At 38.6% G+C, this 23535-nt stretch overlaps 1 protein-coding gene across 1 annotated transcript in view; it reads left to right on the forward strand.

The window, feature by feature from the left end:
- Positions 1-22794, forward strand: part of LOC109980607 (testis-expressed protein 264) — a 38980-nt gene extending 16186 nt beyond the window's left edge. The window contains exons 3-4 of the mRNA XM_020629037.3: positions 11983-12148; positions 20212-22794. Of these exons, the coding sequence (XP_020484693.1) occupies positions 11983-12148; positions 20212-20495 (450 nt within the window). The 3' untranslated portion in view covers positions 20496-22794. The remainder of the gene's footprint in view (positions 1-11982; positions 12149-20211) is intronic.
- Positions 22795-23535: the final 741 nt, after the last annotated feature.

The raw sequence follows: 23535 nt of genomic DNA on the forward strand, positions 1-23535 counted from the left end.
TTTTCACCGCAAGCTTTGAAATGAAATATAGATTTGAAAAGGGCTGCACTGATACTATGTTCCAACATCCCCTCCTCCATGTGAAGCCGTACAGCTCCTATGTATGAAAAGACTTTGCTGTTGAGGGAATACTGAAGATGTAATACTGTAAGGACATTTAAAATAACCACAAGACATAGCAAAGCAGAAACAAGAAGAAATTCATAATAAGAGCGGATATAGTCAAAGAAGTAACACAAAAGAAAATAGGGGAAAGTTTCTTACTGGCGAGGTGAGGATTGTCTCCTTCTTGCCACAGATGGAGTGGTGTCCTCTGTTATTTTACGGATTACTGTCATTGGTACACAGGCTTTAGGAGGCAGTCAAATGTCACAATCGCCTGAATAACACACTGTATGTCGCTGCTGATTGTTGGCTTTGCAGTGCCACTTGTTCCACACATTTAATTTGACATTAGATCCTGAAAGAGCTCACATCCACTCAGCAAAGTGCCATTTGCATCCAAAGGTCAATGTTTCACTTCCCCCCCCCCCCCCCACTAAAACAAGGACCTCCATCGTCTTCACGCATCATATTCTGTTAGCAAGTCTTGGCTTATCGAAGTAAGTGTATAAAGCCTCTTCTTGAGTCCATAAAGAAAGGCATGAAATCTGATGATTGTTATTGAAAATTAAATTGAGCAGTTAGAAAGAAATTAAACAAGCAGACCTCTTTAGCCTGCTCGTCATCTCTCTAGCAACTTGAGGCTACGTTAGCGGCTGCTAGCATGACACAGCAAAATGTCCTCTTTGGGAGGAATGTAGGCGGCCGATTTAGAAGAAAAAAAGAACATGTTTAATAAAATTGTTTTGATTAATACATTTGGATCCCTTAATTCACTCTATCAATCAAGTTCAGTAAAAAAACAAGAGTTTGATATGCTCTTTTTTAAGTATCAATGTTAAAGCTTTGGTGATGGCTCTGTCAGGTTTTCCAAATTTCACAGAAACTGTATTATCCTTTAGGATAAGATAGGTGTTTTTTTTAACTTAGTCTGTGCCCTGAAGCCACTGAAAGACTGCTGTCATCATCAAGCATGAAGGGAACATAACCTTTTTGAAGTCAGTTTGTATTGGTATGGTATTCTGTATGAAATTAGTCTCGATTCCCATGGCTGAAAAGCTTGAGTGAATTGTTGAGCTTTGACAGATTATTTTTTTATTTTCTTTGCTTCATTTCTTTCTCTGTTGCAAGTATTATGCAAGAGAAATCTGCAGCATATGTCCTGACCCACATGGGTTGCAAGCTGACCCTGAATATGCTAATGATGACCAGAATGATCCTGAATGACAACAACACTGATGAGAGTCAATTTGATACTTCATATTGCTATTAGCACTTTTTTCCACAGAGTCAGTACAGTACACACACAAAAAATGAATATATAGGAATAAGTACTGCAAACATGTTGAGTCCGCTGCGACATGTGTGCCATGACTAAGAAGGCCCAAAGCATTTCAAAACTAAAAGTTGTATTTTGTATTATTAATAGAAGTTCTGTAAACATGTTCTGTAAAAACAAAACCTTGAACGGAGTTCTGTCCAGCTCTGAGAGATGACATAATGTTGTTACCTGAAAGGAATAACCTTTAAGCATTTAATACTCGGAGATGGCGGAGGCTGTCTTATCCAGTAAACTCTCATCTGGCTACTTCTGCTCGTCTTTTAGATGCCCAGAGGTCAAGATTTTCTGCTTTCTAAGTAAAAAAAAAAAAAAAAACTAACAAAAAACAAGATACCCTGTACAAAGTCCAGAAAAAATACAGATTAGATATGATTTGTAAAGAAAAGTAAACTAAAAAAGAATTTAAGATTTTCCAAATACAAAAGTAATAGAATACAGTCAGTCAAAATCCATGTTGGGGACAACATGTGCTTTCTTGGGACTCTATTTAGAGACCATTCAATTAAAAAAGAGAACACACTGTAAAACTTTAATCCTGCTAATTCATGGTAATGTTGTATCAGAAGCCATGCTATCTGGGAATTATAGCCTTTAAAACCCCTGATAGATCAAATGATTTCTTCATGGCTGCAAAGTTAAATTAAACTTGTAATTTACCTTCGTTTAAGGAAAAGTATTCATATATTTGTCTGTATTATCTGTATCTAAATTGAAAGCTGGTGTTATACATGAATAGGTCCATAGCTAATTTAGTGTCATGTTTAATAAACTTTGGATTTGTGATTTTTAGTCTTTGACAGCAGGGACGTGTCCAGATGGGTGGACACGTGGGCCCCTTTGAAATCTGATTGGCCACCCCAAAATCCAAATCTATGTTTGGCTATTTGCCTAATCCGAGGCAGGATTTACAAATCAGCTATTCTGGCTATTTTCAACAGGTTTACAGTCGTACTTTCAGTTGTGAAAAAAAATACTTTGCATACTTTGCTCTTTCCTTAAGAATTTCATATAAAATACTCGTGCACACTGTGTAACTTGGAATGGACTTAATTGCCAATAAATGTTGTTGTTTTTTTCAAGTTAGACAGCATACAAGAGTTTGCGTGCAATGTCTGAGCACTTGAAATTGTGACTCTGCACATCTTTGTCTTTGAGTCCCTAAAGAATAAAGCTAAAAAGATTTATGTGTTGCCAAATTGGGCTACAAGTACACATCATTAGTGGGGATAGAATTGGTAAACAAGTTAAATTAATTTTCGTGTTTGTTTCCACAAACGTCATGCCACCCCTGCATAAGTCAGTGCCCCCGATGGGCCAACCCAGTTAAAAAAATCTTGACAGTGTAAGTTGTTTTGTTATGTTGGTGTTTTAATTAATGAAGCTTGAGTGGTGTGTTGATAAATGACTTAATATATCTTGTTTCAATCTGATTCTAGCACAATGGTTGGAAGCTCTTAGATGCCACTCTGTTCCATCAGCTGCCCTCTTCACTGCCGGCCGTGTGTTCTCTTCCTCTTGTTCTCTCCTAAAGAGACAAGAGGCCGTCACTGAGGCAGAAGTTGTTGTTTGTGTCCACCTCAGTACTCTGACTCATTATTTGTCCACTGTTGTCAGTTTCAGTCTCTCACTTCTGCGGGTAGCAGATCTTTACTTTTCGCAATCAATTCCTCACTGTTTTTGTTTTATTTCGGCTGACACTTTGTCTCTAAGGAACAAGAGGGTTATTAACTGTCACTCTAAACTCTGCTTCTTTGGACTCAGTCAGATGTTGGAAAATGTTATTAGTTTGGAGGTTGAGCCTCTCTGGAATCTCTTTCACAAATAATTTCACCACATGCATGAACTGTACTGCTGATAACTCAACATTCATCTGTACAGCTAAAATAAAGTATTGTTTTTAAACCCAATTAAAAGAGTTCTAGGGATGTTGGTGAAGCTCAGTCGGTACTACACGCTCCCCATAGACTACCCCATGTTGTAATCAAGTTACCTAGTAACTCGAGTGTTCAAGTCTGAGTCCAAGTTACAAAAGAAGAATAATACCCATCGCCTGAGTTTACACACCAAACATGTTGCACTGCTCTTGCTTGCATTTGCTGTGAAATGTTTGAATCTTTGCTGCGCCTATACAAGTTTCTGGCAGGAACTAAGAAACCGTTGTGCCAAAGTTGAGCCCAGATCTGAGTCCTGGGCTCGGGTAATACAACACTGCCATGCACAGAGGCTTCAGTCCTGGATCCAGCAGAACTGGGTTTGTTTCTGACCTCCTGCTGGATGTTGTCCCCCAATCTCTTTCCCCAATCATTTTCCTGATGCCCTTGAGCTGTCCTATTCATAAAGGCAACATTTCTTCTTCGTGATTCTACGTGAGCAGCATTTCCTCCTCAGCTTGATTCACAGCTCGTCATTCCTCCCTGTGTTACTGCTGCACACCAAGTCTAGCCTGGTTAGCATAGCGGTTAAAGTGTCAACACCTTTTTCTGTAAAAGAACAAGGTTTGTATCCACCCAGGCATGTTTTATATTGAGCTTGCTATGGACGGATGATTTCTTTTTGGGATTCTTGCAGTTTTGCTTCTCTCTTTGGTATCAAACTGTTGTTGAGATAACTCACTGTGGATGAAGATAATATTCTAGGCTGCACATGTGAGTGTAAAGGATTCTTTACAGAAAATAATCCATGTTGAAGACAATTATTAGCTGCAGGTCTGGTTGAACATAAAGAACACTTAGGGTCTGAACAGTGCAGATTGTTTTTTTTCTAATTGATGATGATGCTGCAGAAACCTTGCACTTCACATCATTAAGGTATCAGGAGAACACATACAGCTGGGTTTCAAGGTTATAAGCAAATAGCCCCACAGATAAAGGAGCAATTCATGAAAGCATGATGGAAAACACGTCATACTTCTTTGTGTTGTGAGTTCATGGCTCCCACAGATTCAGCCGTGGCATCTTTTACATTCAGTGTAATCTTTATTTGTGTCAGGCTCGACTTTGGTTATTCTCCTTTGACCGTTCCAGCACTTTCTTCATGTTGGAATAAGTCCTCACTATATTTGTCAAGCTGTCCCTGAGTGGCTCGTTGCGACCTCGGAAAACATGTCTTGGTTGAGGCTGAGAGCTCTTCGGTGCCGTCTTCTCAGCAGCATCCCCCGCTCCACAATGGAAGGAAATTTATTCTGATTTTGTTTATCACTGAACCGCTACTCCTAAAGGGAAATTGCAGTAAAACAAACGAACACTTTGTAGCATTCCTTCACAACAAGACAAATTTAAGGGGAAAATGCAAAAATACATCAAATAAACAAAGAACTAAACCCCAATAAAAATATATGTTTTTAAAATAATTTCTAATGTTAAGTGACATGATTATAGCATGTAAACTATGAAGCCCCTAAGTCATACATTTTTACTCACTTCATTTTTCCGTGCTAACAAGTAATTTCTTATTTATTTATCTATCTCAAAATAATTTATTCATCTCATTATCTGGTTTTCTTTATCTTTATGGTATACAGTTGTTAATTTCCCGATGACTCATTACACAATGTGTGTAGGCATGTCGACTGTGATTTAACAAGACAGTGTTGGTATGTTAAGCACTGGGAGAGAGGCTTGGAGGACCTGCGGCTACTGCAGTCATGTATGTGTGTCTTTATAAGCCTCTGGAATTGTGTGTGTGTGTGTTCGTGTGTGTATGTATGTGCTCTTGTGCTCGTGTGCGCATGCGTCTGTGTGTTTGTAGCCAAGTTGTACTGATGGTACAACCAGTGTTTTTTTTTCATTGTATCTTTTTTTCAGCACAGCATGTACATTTGCCTGCACAATTTGTTTTCACTGTAATATACAGCATGATTACAGTAAGGTGTATAGAAATGCATTGTTCATGCAGACTCTAAATGTCAAAATAAGAGAATAAACCTGTTTTTTGTTGGTTTATTATAGGCAATATATAATGATTATTTTCTACAGCAATCTATATTTCCTATTAGAAAAAGAGTATCTGGAGTGTTCAGAAATTCAAAGTGTGATGAAGGTGCTTACCATGAAAGAGAGGATAAAATGCCCAAGGCACTCTTCTGGAAAAAGTATAAAGCCTTTATTCAGTTTCATGGTGAAAGTGCTAAAAGCATGGCCCATTCATGTTTAAATCAGTGTTGCACAACTAAACTGTTGTTAAAATTACAAAGTTATGAAAGGCTTACTTCCATTATTGCAAAATGAAGTCCATTTACAGCTGTCCAGATCTTTCATTATCTACCCTGGTGCCTTGGTGATGTCTTATCGGGAATCACATTAAATTTCCTGGATAAATATGCACATCCTTCTACAGCAGTAAACCATTCAAAAAAGAACAGTGTTATTTGAAGAATTATACATGTGTGTGTGATGATGGATCCTTCATGTCTTTCCAAGAAAAGGAGACATATAGAGTGTAGCTGTCATGTTCCAGAACCAGAAATCTTGATTTCAAGCTCTAAAAATACCCGGTTTAGTTTCATTTATTTATCTAAGGGCACATGTGATGTACTAGCACAGGGGTCCCATGCAGATGTTGCCCCCCAGGCTAGGACCCTGGAACATTTGCACATCCTCTTTTTCATGTAGTCCTTCCTTTATCTGCTCTCTTGAGACTTTCTGCTGAGTGGCTGCAAATACATCTAGCTTGAGAAAGTGCACAGGAGGTGATGAAAGCCAGATCTACAAGCACCTGTGTGCGTGTGTTTTGGCAGTCCCCTTTACTAATTACAGTTTTTAAATCTTCCATTCCTGCACAATATTTTAGTATAATAGAGCACCATGAAAACATGATATATTAAACTGTAAGCTCATTTAATAACACTTTAACTGAGCTATACCGTGGTGCCTTTGACTGATTCGATAAAAAAACAGTTTCAGGCTCTGGCTGATGTTCCAATTCACTTAACAGACGCTTTTATCCAAAGCGACGTACATCAGAGAGTAAGAACAACACTAATCCATTCATACACCACCACTGAAGCAGCAGGAGCAATGCAGGGTGTGGGCAAGTGTCTTGCCCAAGGACACATCGGACAGCTGGGGATCGAACCCTTGACCTTCCGGTTGAGAGGCGAGGACTCTACCAGCTTAGCCACTGTGATGTGTACTCAAATAGATGAGGTTGTGTTGCTGCTGCTCTCTACAATACTCAGACCACATTTTTATGAAGATACAGTAGGTGGTGATTTATTCATGATCCACTCTGCATCTCCAGGTATCGCTAAGGTTCGACTTTTGTGTAGACAAGTTTGCAGCAACCAAAAAAACAAGGTAGATGCGACTCGACAATGTGACTCGTATTTCAGATTTTGAAACAATTTAATCAAAGTTAGGTGAGGTCATGTTCTGTTGGCTGTTGATATTTCCCATGTCTGTTCTTTGTAATTCCGTTTCCATGCCAGAGAAACATAATAACAGGTATCTTTCTGACCTAAGATACTGCCATTTCTGTGCTGTGGGAGGATGTAACTATCAAAAAGACCACGCTTTGACCCCCTACATGCTCTCCTGGGCTCCTGAAGACCTCATACTGCGGAGAAGAATATGGCAAAAAAAAAACAAACACAAATCAATAAGTACACCATACCACAACCCCCTACCCAATTACACGATCTTACCGGGCTCAGTTTGTCAGTCAGTGATTCCACTGACTAATTAGCTGCTGCCCTCTGTCACTTCTGTTCACTTCATAACACACACACACACACACACACACACACACACACACACACACACACACACACACACACACACACACACACACACACACACACTGATGTTACTGGTTAAAACCTTAGTGGTCATTGTAAGAGGGATAGTTTCCATGTGTGGTCTATAAATAAATAAATGAGCCTAATATTTATTTCAATCACAGGTTTTAAAATGCTGTAGCTATAAGGCTGACGTTTTTCAGTTTGTATGCCCAAATTCAAAGGTGAAACATAATGAATACCCATCTAAACCATTTCTCCAATTATAAGCACTCCATATAGGCTACCTGATTATGTTATTTATCAAGAATTAGTTGTGTTTTCCTCATTCATCAATTTATAGTTTGGTTAAAAAAATGTCAGAAAATTGCACTGATAACTTCCTGGTTCTAAATGACATGTCAAAATGGATAGTTTTTTTGTCCATCCTGGTGATTTGGTAGCTGGATTTAGAGGAGTTTCTTTCAAAAAGAACATACACAATCATCTCACAAAGTAGTTTTCAGTTGTTATTTGTCAGACATCCAGATTTCAGCCTGAGCGGTGTTGAAATATGAAGCAAATGTGGAAGTGGAAGATCCTGCAGTTCATCTAGTGTCCTCTTGAGGCTGGCTGCAAAGCACCGGAAGTTACATACACATCGGATTCAAAAGCCTGGTTCAAAAAACGACATAGGTCTGATTAGACGTCTCTATATTGACTTAGACTGTACTGTTTTTTTTAAAATAAATAATTTGTTGTTGATTTCATGAAGGATAAGAGTTATGTATAGTAAGCTGCATGTCTGGCCTGATTGACAAACGTTATGTTGAGTTTTGAGACAGCCTTTCCAGCATGGCGACCGCCATCGACAGGCCTCCAAACCCTTACCCTTCAGTAACAGACGGGTGAAGTCACTCAGGCTTCAGACACAGCTGTGATGACTCTGGCTTGGCTGGACTGTTATTTGAACACACTGGACAATCCAATTCTTGTCGTACTGTTGGCCCATCCTCTGATATTCTTTTGATATAATAACTCAAAGGCCTTTCTATTCGGCTGAGGAATATTGTGGTCATAGTTTTTGTGAAATATTGCATCCTTAATATGCAGTTAACATAAACCAGAAATATAACAATGGTTTCAGGCATTAAAGAGTTTTAGGTTTCTAGTGTTTATGTGTAAAATAATCAAAAATAGTTCTTGGTAATTTCTTTATTCAAAGTTGAAGCTGAAAGTTTTCTTGTTATTAAATTCCTGGAGAACTTCCAGCTCATGCAGCATGAAAAGCAGCAAGTTCTGTTTCAAGCACACACACAGAGTGAACCCTGTCAGTGAATGTTAAGCCAGTCAGAATTAATTAGCATTTCACTTTCCTCTGTTCTTCACTTAGTTGTCTGGCCATCAGTGCTGGTCTGGAAAAATACTCGACCCTAAACTTTCTGCCTAAAAGCAATTTTTCCTTTTTTTTTTTTTTTTCATGAATCAAAAGAGCATCTGAAACTTTAATGTGTTAATGCAGTTTCTGCCTTCTGTTTTCACGGGGAGTTCTTTTGAGGTGGAATTAATTTTTAGTAGATGTTCATTAGCAAGGCAAAGAATGAAAGCCCACACAAGAAACCTTAAGATAATCAGCTTTCAAGGGCAGATGCAGATTGTTTATTCAGCTTTGAGCAAAGCCTGGAAGTTTAACTGAGAAAAAAATGTGTGCATAGAAATATGTTTCAAAGAAAAAAGTGTATCAGAGTGCCAGGAAACATAAAATATTGGATTTGTTAAAAAAAGAGGTTAAAAAATCATGAAAAGGTAGGCTGCACTGAGTTAAAGAAAAGTGTCCTGAATGGAAATAGTCCAATGCCTTGATTTTGATTAAGCAGAAAGCATGACAGAGCAGATCATTTTATGACGGGCTGTCACAGCCACAGTGGCACTAAAATATGTGTCTGAGTCCTACTTTCTGTTTTGCTTTCTTTTATGAGAAAGGGGGACTATTTTCTAACCTGATGCAACTTTACCTATTCTGAAGGACTCATTAGTTCCCAATATTCCTCTGCACCTTCACATTACTGCTGAAGTCTATGCGGCTATTTTCCAGGACCTGATATACCGTCATTTCCACTGTAAACACAATATCCGCCGAATGTTTCCATTCCCCACAATATAAACAATGATGGTCCAGTGACATCAGCCCTCGGTCAGGACCCCCCTAAACACTGAGAAACAATAATGAAAACTGTTGTTATGAATGCCGGTATAGAAATGGAATCATTCGTTTTAAACTTTGCTAATCATTTATAATGTTGTTGTTGTTGTTCAGCGTATTCGTCCCTTAATGAACTGTGTGGTGTTCCCTCCATGTTTGTAATAAAAGAAGGAAAATAAGGACAGAGGCTGCTCAGGAAAACAAACATGGATCCTTTCTCTGCCGGGTGCTTTATATTCATCTTAAGCTAGGAGTTTCTATTACTGTCCTTTAAGGCTAAATGCAGTGCTTTAAAACCCACCCTTGGCATATGAAAGCTTTTGTGGTTACATCTTCTAAGTGTGCCATTAGACTGTTGAGTCTGCTCTGATTTGGCACATCTTGTCCTCAGTTCTGTATTTGGAGCTTTTCTCTATCCTTTGTGGTAAAACTTTGAGCACCCACTAGTCAAATTACTTATTTTTTACTCCATTGTACTTTAAAATTAAAAAAAAAAAAATTGCAAGTGAAATATTAACGCAGAACTCCTTCATGTGTAGCTGGCAGTGTCATCACTCTATACCGCCTTTTCACATTTGATCTTTTATTTAGCGTCTCAGCCGCAAAACAAAAAACTTGTGTATATCTGCATGCATGTATCAATATGCATCATGATCCAAGCCAATGAGGAGGGTGCAGATGTTTCCAAAGGGAAAAATACACCAATAATTGATGTTGCTGAAATCACTGAAACTGACAACGTTGTTCCTGCAGACAGCAGCGAGAGGAGCGCTGCTGCTGTCGTAATTGGGCTGAGAGACAGATGGTGAGAGAGAGTCTGAAAAGAAGTCAGCTGTCTCAATCCATCCTATGCATGTCAGTTCAGTCTACAAGTCCTGGTTATCAGATGTGCGACGTTCCTGTTGTTCCACTAAACAGTCACTTGCCTGTCACCACTTCCTCTTAAGTTTTAACTTGATCGTCAGGGAAACGTATACTCCCCTGATCTGTCAAGTGACGGTCAAAATCTGAACAGTTTCTGCTCCTCGACTGGTGTCAGGACTTTGCCATATTGTGCAAGAAATGATTCATGTTCAAGACGGTGACAAAAATAAAAGAAACCTTGAGGTGGAGGAAGAGTGCAAGGTGTGAATACAAAATCCTTTATTACCATAATCACCTGCTTTTACTTTCAGTTGAATGTATTCATGTCACACCCTCTTTAAATCAAAGCAGTAGAGTCATTATAAACTACACTAAATACTCAAGTCTCTGTTGGATCACTCTGATTCCTTTGGCTTCTAAGTTTAAAAAAAACAACATTACTTACGTTAACATCTGTTTTTTATTGTTAAATGGCATCAAGCATTAACGTATTTCTGACATGTTAGCATCAGGAAAAATGGAAAAAAATAGCAATAAAACTTTTTGCCAATTAAAACAAATTACTTTTAAATAATTGATCACACCTCTCCACTATAGCTGCAGTGTGTTTATAGTATTGCTCGACATTTAGCATGTGTCAGAGGGGTGAGAGCAACAGACATTAGCAGTGCATGAGCGGAATAATAAAACGTGCCGAATGAAAGGTTAATGAGCCTGCAGCAGTGGAGTGGCCTCTTGTCATGTGAGACTTCCCACTTCTGGAGGAGTGAGGGAAGTACCAGAAGAGGGACAAGTGGCTTTCAGAGAGACAGACTGTTGGGGTGTAAGATGTGTTGGGTGTTGGGAGGTCGAGTCTTGTTGGGTTGGAGCAGTGAGGTTCCCACAAATCATTTCTGTCACTATGGATTGGATGCAGGCGTGTGAGATTATTAACATGTCTGGGCTTGTGTCTATACTGTTGTATTTGCTCTTCCCAGTACATGCACATACTTGTATGTATTCATACACAAAGAGCCACCTTTTCAGTAGTAATACATGTTCATTTACATTAATTAACATTTGCAGTGATGGACTTCAACCAAATGATTAATACCCTGTCATAAAATCTTCATTTTGAACATTTTCAGAATCAGAATCAGAATCAGTTTATTGCCAAGTACATTTGCACATACAAGGAATTTGACTTGGTGTATTGGTGCTAAATAATTAACAAGGACACTGTAGGTAGACTTTTAGATTTTACAGAATGTGCACTTAAGTTACTGCTAATCACTTTATATTCACAAGACCTTGACAAACACCTATATCTGTAATATGCATTACAAATATGGGTGCAGCGATTGTGAAAACCAGGGCTGATACTGATTTCGAAGTTTCATTGAACAATTTAGCCGATTGCTGATTCCGATGTTTTGTCATCACTTCTTTTGGTGTGAGACTCCGACAATGTCGACATTTTCAGTCATGTTTGATCATGAAAAATGTCAGTTTGTCAAACAGGCGACTTCCTCTGCCCAATACAAAACCTCCTCTCTGACTCAACATTAGGTGCACTAGATGCCAGCATTAATTCTATATAACACAACCGATAAAAATCGACTACTGACATCAGTTCATGCTACATTATTTGCCGATGTCCGTTAACAAGTCTGATATCGGCCGATACTGATGTTAAACTGATGCGTCGGTGCATCCCTAATTACAAATATGAAATAATAAACATGTTTTTATTCACACCAACTCAACTATCTCTTGCAGAAGAGGAGGCTGTGTGCACACCCGTTCATCGAGATCTACAGAGAGGGTCACATCCACTTCATGGCCCCCTTGGCTCGGCAGGGAGATTTCTACGTGCCTGAGGTCAGGCGGATAGAAAGGAGGATATCAGAAGAAGAGGAAATGCATAGTGACTCAGATGTCTCAGGTATGTGGATCTCCTTTGTACTAACCGGTAGACCCACCAGGATTCAAAGCCCGCAGGACCACAAGTTTGAAAGTGTAACTGCTGGAAAATGGACATATTTCTGCATCCATATACAACCATATACCTTTCTAACTGTCCAAAAAAGTACCAAGTCAATGTGTCTGAATGTCTTGTCCTTGCATATTTGGAGAACCGCTCATCCCTTTAACTTCACACCCAACTGTTGTACAACTTCGGAGAGTGCAGTGTTGAAATGAAATGATTTACTTATTTACTTATTTTATTCATCAGGAGGCAGTGTGCAATGACATTGATGAGTTGCAAAACAAAACAAAATGATGATTGCACATTAAAACAATCCAAATATTATTCCACATTAAATCTAACTTTTTTTTTACTCTCTGCAAAGATAGATACTTACCGGTACATATAACCAGCACACATTTATGTTTATTGTTTTACTAAATCTGTTCCGTCTGTACTTGCTGACATTTTTGAGCAAATGTTGCAAAAGATATTTATTTTCAAATCATATCTCTTGATTTCTTTGTGAAATTTCAAGCAAAATTTGGTTGGATTGTGTTGATATGAATCTGAGTGACGACAACAAATGCTGTAGCAGCACCATCTAACTACAAGAAAAGAACCTCTGTCTGTCTGACTATATGGAAGAACTGTGTTTCTATTTTGCATTTGTTTTCAATTCAACTTTTCTCTTTTATTATAAGTGTTAACATCTGCTTAAATTAGTCTCAAATCTGAATATTTGAGAGGACAATATTTTCTTATTTGGTCCTCAAGGAGTTCATGCAAAGCTTTGAGTTGTGTTTGGTGTCATTGTCACTTCAGTATGAATACTTCTACAGAAAGAAGAAAAACCTGAGTGAAGAACATGTCTCTGGTGATTGGAGTGGGACTTATGGTCAGGGTGAAGTATATGTGGGTCAGGTGTCACAACTCCAGATGTGCAAAACATCCACAGTCCACAGTTCTTACATACACCTTTCTGTCACTGCGTGATTTAAAAAACATGATTAAATAAGACGTTTTTTCTGTTCATCAACTCAGAAATGCAGGTATTTCTAAGCCTGCTTAGCGTCTGAACTTGATTGGCCTCCTGAGAAATGGTATAGAAGCTAACATCTGCTTCAAGAACAGAACTCACTTATCAAAATTCACCTCTTTAAACAAGCTTTTAATGTATGATTGTGATGTATTTTCTGTTTTCTGTAGTTTACCTTTATTGTTGTTATCTTTATGATTTGTGTGTAATGCTGCGTTGTCCGTTAGTCTGTCCTTACTGTGCTGTTCTTTATGTTTTAACTATTGTAAAGTGTCTTGGAGTTTTTAAAAGCGCTTATAAATAAAATGTATTATTATTATTATGATTAACTCTGACTGATCAGAGTCTCAAATTCTTTATTTAGAAAAGTCTGTTTTTGTGAAGAGGTTGCTTCTTTGTCTCCAGGAAACTAAACTTGGTTGTATTATTGATCTGCTGATGATTCATGTGGTCACTCTCGGTTTGTCTCATCGTGTTTCCCAGGTTAACATTATATGTATTTGAGATTTTCAATTTGCTCTCAGACTTTTGGACCCATCTGTATTTGTGAATAACCGCCTTCACATATCTCAAGAACATTTCTTCTGGTCAACTTCGCACTTTGTGGGTGTTAGGACCCAAGGGAGCGCAGTATTGAGTGTGAAGTCCATCAGATAAGGGAGTCTCAAGATGAGTGCCAACAGCAATACCACACTTCTTGACAAGACTGCAAGCAGCAACAGGCAGAGCACCTTTTAATCAAGCTTGATAATGATTGCAAATAAATCATATTTATTTTATGTTGTCAATGTTTAACACCAGCAACAAATCAGTCCTCATGAAGTTGACATAGTGAAGGTTAACTAAACAGTTGCCCGTATACTCATGCAGTAGATTTAGAGCAAGACGAGCATTAGTTGGATTTTATGTACTCAAATACCTACCATATTTGAAAGGTCCAACATGTGAGATGTCTACTGAATTAAATCTTAAAATGGCCTTACTTTATTACCAGACATTAAGGAAACATGCTACGCTAAAGTGCCGGCTTCTCTGACAACATGCAGCAGCCATGACCTCCTTGTATGTCCTCCTCCTAAGTTTAAATTCCGGAATGATCTGTTTTTGTTTTGTCTGAAGAAGGTAGGCAGTTTTAAAGTACCCCTACACGGCTGTTTTGGATGCCTCTCAGTTTGCAAGGCAAACCAACAAGTGTTGCAGCAATGGAAGTGGACAAGCGAACCGGTTCAGATGCAACTGATTCTACCCGACCTAAAAAGCCTCTGCATTTTTTCTAAAAAGCTTCATGACCAAAAACGTGGTAAAACTAGGATTAATATTGGGGATGCTTTTAAAAAATGGAGAGAGGTTAGAACGCAGAAAGCTTTCAAGACCAATGCAGAGCTGGCTAAACACTGAAGCTTCCATGTCTGCAACATGGCAACCCGTGTGCACATCGACTCTAGAGAGGAGGGGAAGGGGGGAGACAGCTCTCTCCAATGTTTTAAATTTGGACTGTAGTAGGCATATTTAACCCTTTGTGTAAGTGTTACATATTGCTCCTTTATCCTCTGTTATTGTAACTCAACCAACTCTTGATCGAATGTTCTGGTTCCGCTAAAAGGGTTGCTATATTTACCAGATAGTCCTGAACTGTGTCTTTCTGTCAGTGCTGAGCTCACAATGTGAAGGGTTTTGGAGCCATTCTGCTGATGGTGCCAGGATAAAGTTGATAAAAACCAGTGAGAGTGAAATAAAACAGGCTGTATATGAGCTGAAAGACATTAAAGTAGAAAACAGCAGTGGGAAACTGCAAAGTTAGGTGATTATTCTCTGTGGGTGTGTGTCAATTATTACTTTTTTTCACATTACACCTGACCTATTTAGCTCAATGTTGACATAAAGATATCATAATAAACTTAAAGAGAGAAGCATGAACTAGCTACTTCAATCAACAAACTGCATAAAAAAAGTAATTGCCAGTTTTTCTCAGGAATTTGATTCCCAGATATTTGGATTTTATCAGTCAGTTCAGGCATGTTAAGAGCCCTGCATTTTGGTTTGGGCATTCAGCCGTGGTTGTTTCCGCTCAGGGGGGACCCAGGAGATTTGGACCTTGTTTCTCCTGCTGTTCTGTTTATGAGCAGCCTCGCAGAAGTAAACTGTGATTGACACTTTCTCAGGTGTTAATGAAAAGCCCTGACACAACAGCCTCTGGTGGATGTGTGTTGTCACTCACCAAGGGACTGTCCACAGCTTAAGGACACCTTATGGTAAACTTGATTTCAATGTGGAAACAGCACGGGCACTTTAACACAATATTTCACTTTATCCCACTATGACTTATCCTCATGACACTAGAAGCCCGTGAAAGAGGGCGACTGTGGCTTGGTCGTCTCTCAACTGGAAGGTCCCTAACCAATGGGTCCCCCTGACCAGGGGTTCAATCCCCTGCTCCTGCAGCCACTTGTCGATGTGTCTTTGGGCAAGACGTGTAACCCCAAGTTGCTCCCCCTGCTTCATCTGCGGCGCGTGAATGGGTTAGAGCCCGACCGACTAATCCGCCTGTATTAGCATAACAAGTGACGGTATCGGCTAGTCTTATCGCAGATATGCGCCGATATTACTAGATTTATTCATCAGTCTAACAGCATTTAATTTGAGTTTCAATGTATTATACTGGCAGTTCTCTTTCACCAGCAGTGTGCTATATGGATTACAACAAGCATTATCTCCCTCCAGAGTGTCGAGCGGTGATGCTCATACATGCACAGTTACTTTTCAGTTGAGTGACTTGTCTTCATTATAAATCTTTTCCACAAGAGTTTTAAAACAGTATTTGAGCGATCAACACAATAAATGTCTAGATCTATATATCGCTCTCTCTACAGATCGTAGATAGATCTAAGAAAGATATCGGTCGATATATTGGTATTGGATTTTTTTCTCTCCCTAATATTGATATCAGTCTCGGCCCCAAAAATCTCATATGGATTAACACTCTATAGCAGCCTCTGCCATCAGTGTGTGAATGTGGTGTGTATGTGTGGGTGTGACATGCAGTGTTGAAGCACTTTAAGTAGTCAGAAGATCTGAAAATACCAGAAAATACCAGCACAGATCCATTAACCATTATTTTTCAGGAGTCAATACTGTATAAGCAAGTCGCATCATCTTCTAATCTCATTCAACTAAACACAAGCTAAAATAAGAAATGAACGCAGATGAATCCAAATATAGTTTACATTTTTAAGGACACAGAATTAAAATAATTTTGAAACTGATTGAGTCTATGCGATAAGATGTTTGACAAACAAATAAGACACCAGATAGTTCATCGTTGATGATCGTAGAGTGGTTAGTTTACTCAGGACATACAGTTGCTTGTGTCCAACTTTAATAAATTCTAATGTCTTGATTGGTTGCATTATTAACAAATTGCTTTCGACTCACTGCCATCACAAATATGGTCAAATGTGTCTTCGTCTTCCAATCACATGATCCAACTTTACAATCTCCACTCTTTAAACAAAAAAGAGAAATTCAGCGTGGCTGACAAATGCAGTGCTTTCCTCGTGTCGTGGCTACAGTAAAGAGCAAGAATGACATTTAGGTCCATGACTGGGAATGATAATGTGACAGGTAGCCATGCTGCTGTCACACTGGGATCAGCTCAGCCAGGTCACTGGAGCATTAAGGATACTGGGAGCTCCCCATACAGACCCATCTCAGTGACCGGATCAACCCTGCAGCCTCCTCACACATTGCTCCTCACTGTCAGACAGTAGCAGAAAGTAGCGCTGTCATTCTGTAACATAGTTCACTGTGTGGAGCTACAACAAGGGGCTTTGTCACTCCAGCTATTTTAAATTATTCAGGGGCAAGTCCACGTCAAACCTCATGTCTTGTCAGAGGTCCCCGTCCAAATCTAAAGTCCTGGTCAACTCAAAGAGTTCCTGAATGCAAGTCAAGTGCAGGTTTGCTTTTTTTTTTGCATGTTTGTGTGTATATTTAGAAATAACTTTGTTTGGTTACAAAAATCAAGAATGAAATCAGTTAACAATAACATGTCAGTTAGTTTGCTTGAAATACATAGCCTGCAATTTTGTATACAAGTTCTCTAAACTTCCAATCTTGATGCTAAGTTAAGCTAATCGCTTCAGCTCCATCCTCAATGGGCTTTTAAGAGCGGTATTGACCTTCTCATCTTCCGCTCTTAGAGAGCAAATGAGCCTCATTCATACTGTGCCAAAGCTGTGTTAGTAAACAGTGTTTTTTTTCCTTGTTTGCAATCATTCTTTTCTTTAGGATTTGCATTTAAGATCTAACTAAACTCTTAAGTCTTAAGCGCACAGCTGGGGTTGTCACTCATTGCAGAATAACTCGGGTCTGAAGTGATTCTAAACATTTAAGCTTGAATGTTTGAATTATGTTTTTGAATGATTAGTTTGACCGTTTGAAGCACATCTCAATATGTTCGAAGTGTGCTGCATTTTTTTTTTTTGGACATTTTCAATCCAATAAAGGACCAACTGTCACTCACGCATGTAGAGATGGCAGCCTGAAGGCACCGCTAAACCCTTCCAATCAAATACAGGAAAAAAATGAAGATATCAAGCCTAACGTGGATCTTCCGTCCCAATGGGATTTTTCTTCCCCAATTGACTGATTAAATTATGTGACTTGCTTCAGGCATTCCACCAGCAGAGAAAAACTAACATGAGCTCAAACTGGTATCCCTTTAAGAGCTCAGTGTGCATATTTGTAATGTTTGATTTACTTTTGGTTCCATCGTTAATATTCACACAAGGAGGCTGTAAATGAATCAGTTGAGAGCAAATCTGGATAATCTTTATTAGAAAATGGAATCTTTTTTTTTTTTTTTTTTAAAGATAATGATGAGTTCTTTCTAATACATTGTATTTAGTACTCTGTCTTTAATCTTTGTCTTGCTCTCCGTGGCATTAATTTAACTCTTCATCTTATTGTTGCAGTAATCATATATCACTCAATCAAATTTGCAGTTTTTATTTAATTAGTTCTCCTCTCTCTCTCTCTCTCTCTCTCTATCCCTCATCTACACTATTATCATTGAGTGTTCACATGTTGCCATTGAACACATTTTGATCTACCTAGTCTTTTGCTCAGTGCTAAAAGACTCTAAACCAGGATTAAGATGTGTAACTTTATACCTGTGAAGTATACTTCTGTTTTCTACATTTGAAGTATAATAAGTAAGGAAACGGAAATGTAAGCACCAGGGCCTGTCAGAGTTTTTCACTAAGTTAGAAGTTACTCCAGTATTTCTCTTTTAATTCTGTTGTTTGTTACACTTGTAGCTTTAAATCTATGTGTGAGTCAGTCTTGATTAGAAATGTAATAGTAAATGTATTTTATAGAATTATCAACGTATTGTGTTGTTGATGATTAAAGGCTTTTAGTTTGTGACTCCTTTAACTGCAAAAACTCACTTACGTCTGATATTTTGAGCCATGGCATAATGTCCTATTTAGTTGCCTTTTGACTGCTTTTCATTGTTTCATATAAAAGGCTTCGGCCGTCTATATGCATCAATACCAGGTCTGCAGCTAATGACAGGCTTTCTTGGTGTAAGGAGATATTGATCGAAGGAGAGGGAAACATGAAAACACTGCCACATACAGACAAAAAGGTCAGCAGAACGACACACACAGGTATGATATTGATCCTATTAATCTGCAAGAACCGAACTAAAAAACACTGAGGAGAGTCGGGTGGTGCTGCTGCTTCTAAGAAGCATCCAATCTAAGTGCAGCAGACATTTTAGCTTACAGGAGTTTCTCATTAACAACATTTCAGTGACTATTTTGAGTTTGGATCTCAAGTCACACCTCAAGGTGTTGTTTCTCATCCTTTAGTTCATTAACAAGTAAAAATGTGAGACAGGCGATATATACTATGACCACTCTGTCATTTTAAAGTGGAGGGGAAAAGTACCTCAAAATCTTAAAATCCAGCTGTACTTGACAGCCAATTCCAAATTCATTGCATGATATAAACTTTATGAAAATAAATAAGTGAAAGACAGAATCAGAGGAAAAAAGGTATGAGTATACAAAGTGTAATGTAAACAAGGCTCATAGTTATATTGGAAGTTTAATCAAAGGCTTGTTCCTGTTGAAGAGACTTGATCTGCATGATCGATCAATATGTATTCTCATCCACTGTGACCAAACAAGATACACCTTTTTCATCTCATACAGACTCACAAGAATACATCAATGGACAGATTTCTTTGACATTGTATCTTTACTGTCATGTTTCCAACACAATGAATCGCCCTGATCTTAGTGATGCTCTGACATTTCCTTTAGGGTCGCCTTGGTTTGGTGTTTGGGGGTTTTATTGAAACATTTGACAACAGTTGGAGTGTCAAAATTTAATTAACATTTGTAACTAGCAATGTATTGTAATTCTCAAGTAGTCCCCTTGTTTTTTTATGTTTCCCAACTTTTTATGTACGTAGTTAAATGATATCTGCAGAATGACATGCACAGGCAATCCCCAGCTTTACTTTGTTTTAAGAGCTAATTAGCCCATTTGTGTAGGCTAACATGCTACAAAACATATGGTACATATATACAGTTTTCTTACTTTGTAAACATAAGCATGTTAACATTGTCTCTGATGAGCATGTTAGCTGCTAGCACATAGACTTGCTTTAAAGCCTTGAACTATGTAACTAATCACTCTAAAGCCCTTTAAACACGATCTATGCAGATTTAATTGTAGAATCATATCTCTGCGTGCAAATGATTTCTAAATAATAGATGATTTTGGTGTTAACAGAAGCACAATTTATGGAGCACATAATGTTTGTGCTGAACTAAAGTCACTGGGCTGCTTTATTACCATCATGCAGATTTTGGTTGAATCCCCTCTCTGTATTTTTGGACAGCGTATCTTTTCTCATGTGGTGTTTGTTTATAGAAGTCCTCTCACCATCTGTGCGCTCCCTCCCTTTGTTTTGTCACTGCTCTAGGTGCAGACTCCAACAGTGAATACAGCTCAGGGAGTGGGGTTCTCCTGTCAGACAGCAGAGAGACGTCCCTGGCGGCGTCCTCGGTCCGCTCTGTGTCTCTCCAGGATCAAGAGGAGAGAGACTGCAGAGAGCCAAGCTCGGGGGGAATCTCCCTGAAAGAGCTGGACTGTGAGCAGACTGGTGGACAGCGGGTGGAGAGAGAAGAGCTGCTTCATGGAGACTCCGACCAGAAGAGCCTGGAGGCTCCCACGCAGGAGTGGTGGGGTGTTGTTGGAGAGGAGTGAGAGCTCAGTTAGAAATGTTGGTTAAAGATGAGAGAACTTGGATTGATTTTCAAGAGATTTGGATGTGCAGTTAATAAAGCATGTCTCACATTGTGTTCATGAGGAGATGGGTAAAGGATACGAAAGCCTGTTTTTTGATATTGTGAACAAACACAATGAAAAGACCGCCACCATGGGTTAGTCAATACTTTCAGACATCTTCACTAGTTTGGGAGTCGTTCCTTGAATATGAATCGAAGGAAACTGGTCATTTTGAAACAAAACATTTCAAATGAGATCTTTACCTAAAACACAGGGAAGCAAGCCAACGTTACATAAAAAGCAGTATGTAGTGCAGTGTATGAAGACTACTTTTAGATGTGGATTAATCCACAATTTTCATGGCGGTCAAATATAGTATATACAAAATTCATGATGGCTGAACTTATTTTCCATTTTTAAACATTAGTCTAAATTGTGTAGTCAAATAGCTTTTAGAAAAACAGGGGAATAAGTATTAGCAGGCTTGGCAACACATGGCGATATCTGATGGTGGACTTGATCCATTTTAAATGTTGGTCCTATATTTCTTTAAACGTTTAGTTTTTGGGCTTTTTATGCCTTTATTTTTTTTGTTGATGGGACAGTGGAAGGAGTCAGAAAAAGGAGGGGAGACAATTTAGGAATGACATGTGGGAAAGGAGCAACAGATCAGATTTGAACCCGGGCCACCAGCTTGGAGGACCATAGCCTCCGTACAAGGGTGTGCATACTAACCACTAGGCTACCCGCGCCCCCAAAATGTTGGTCTTTTCACTGGATTTGATGATAATACAAAAAAATAAAACTGTAACTTGACTCTTTAAATAGGACTGTTTTAAGTAGAGTGCTTGAATCTGCTTGATTCTGATAACCCCAACGATCACTTGAACTCTTCAGTTGCTATTCAGGTAGCTCAAGTAACTGAAGTAATAATGTTTATCATAATGAGAGGAGATGGATACACTGAGTACTTGTTAGCCAAAGAATTTTACTTGAACATCCATCTGTATTTTATGTTTTCAGTTTAAGTCTTCAGCTGGTTTCAGTATAATTCAAATATTTGAGAATTGTTTATATGTTGCTGTATGAAGCTCCATGCCACTTGTATTTCATACAAGATTTTTGTAAAGCTACATACAAAAAATTCTGTTAGAGGGTTAAATTCATTGTATCACAAACAATAGACTGTGTGTAGGATGTGGCATCTTGTTATTAAAAGTTAAACCATCTCAGTGTCTTAGACATACATACTTTGTAACGGCCAGCAGGGGATGACTACTGAGAAGTCCATTTGCATAAAAACATAAAAACAGGAAATTGAACATTCTTCTTAGTAAATCAGTACCTCAGTTCGTAATGAGTTAATGTTCTTAAATCCACTATTCAAGTCTTCTTTAAGAATTTTGTCAATTTGTTTCATATTAGAGCAAAATAAATGATAAAGCAGGTTAAAGGCTGTAGGGCTACCTGTCAATCAGGATGGAGATTTAACAAGTACAACAACACTAGTGTGTAGTAGTAGTAGTGTATTAGTGTGTAGTACAGTATGTCTCTTGAGAAAAGAAAAGAGTTTCCCCTAGGTGATTAATAAAGTATCTTCTTCATAGTTTTCTTCTTCACAGCTGTCATCCCCTTCTTTTATACAGTCTATGGAACCAACTGATATATGGGACTGAAATGGCTGTGGGCACATACTGTAGACCTCTTGAAGAGTTCTGTTGTTTTATTTTGTGTTTCTTGTGTTTGGTTGAAATCTGTGCACCATGTTATAAGTGCTCAATGATTGTCTTTACATGGCTGTGTGTCGGCATAGCTCTATTGGTTAAATGTTAAAATGTTCCATATTTCCAAAGAGAACGTGTGAATGAGGCCATAATTACTTTCTTCTTGCACTGGTAATGATCACCTCTATGATTGGGAACATGATTATGGTAAGTGTGAAGCCTGCCGCCATTATCACGCCTGGAGAAAGATGACAAGACAAGTGGGCTGACCATTAATATTCATTTCACTATTAGTGAAAGCAAAGCTCAGCGTCTCTGCTCTGTATTTATAGTCTCTCTACATCTGGCCTGAAGCATCCTCTAATTACCCTCACACATTCACTCCCAAATAATTTATTTTCTGTTTAGCCATCAGATTCTTTCTCAACCTTCCTCCCATCTGCCGCCTCTTTCCACAAGCTGATTTTCATTTGTTTTTTTTGTTTTTTAAATCTTTGTATTTTTTTTTCTTGTTCCCTCTGAAATAAATATGGCAGCTGCAGCCTGAAAGATCACCTGATGACCCAGCGCCTGCAATGTATGTCCAGTCATATCCATATCCTTTATCTTCCAACAAACAAGAGATCACACTGAGCTCCTCACAGTGAGCCGTGCTCCCTGGAAGGGTGCTCGTAGCTCAAAGGGATGTGTGTGTGTGTGTGTGTGTGTGTATGTAATCAAGTCAGAGGAAAGCTGTATACAATATGCCAGTTTGTAGTAAACATCTTTTCATATTCTGAAATAAAATGAGAGCATTGCAGATCCTCCAGATTACCATGCTCACATTGGCACAAGTGAATAATATCTGCAGAGAAAGAGACATGCCTTTCCTTTCCTTTAGTGTTGTGTATTTATAATAACATGCAGTTTATAATAAAAAAATAACATTGGCATTCAATTGTCAGAAGGCAACTTGTGAAGCATTAGTCATCCTGAAAAGGCTACCAAATTACCAACCATCTGTTAATTTTGTTTTTGTGTTTTTGTACTTAATCAAAACTGAAACAACTATGAATCTGCTTAAAGTCTTCACGTAATTATTCTATCCAGGCCAGGTTGAAAACAAGTGGATCTATCATTACCCCCATCATCACCTTACTTTAAGCCATCCATTAGAAAAATGACAAAATTTAGACAATCAGGTTAAGACATTTGTTCAGCTTCAAATAACTCATCTACTTATCCAATCAGTGATCTTTATCTAGTCAGGGCTGGCGCCTGCGTAGCATTTAGAGGAGGAAGAGTTGAATGCTTCA

This window comes from Labrus bergylta, chromosome 5 (assembly GCF_963930695.1).
Source record: "Labrus bergylta chromosome 5, fLabBer1.1, whole genome shotgun sequence".
Classification (NCBI taxonomy): domain Eukaryota; kingdom Metazoa; phylum Chordata; class Actinopteri; order Labriformes; family Labridae; genus Labrus; species Labrus bergylta.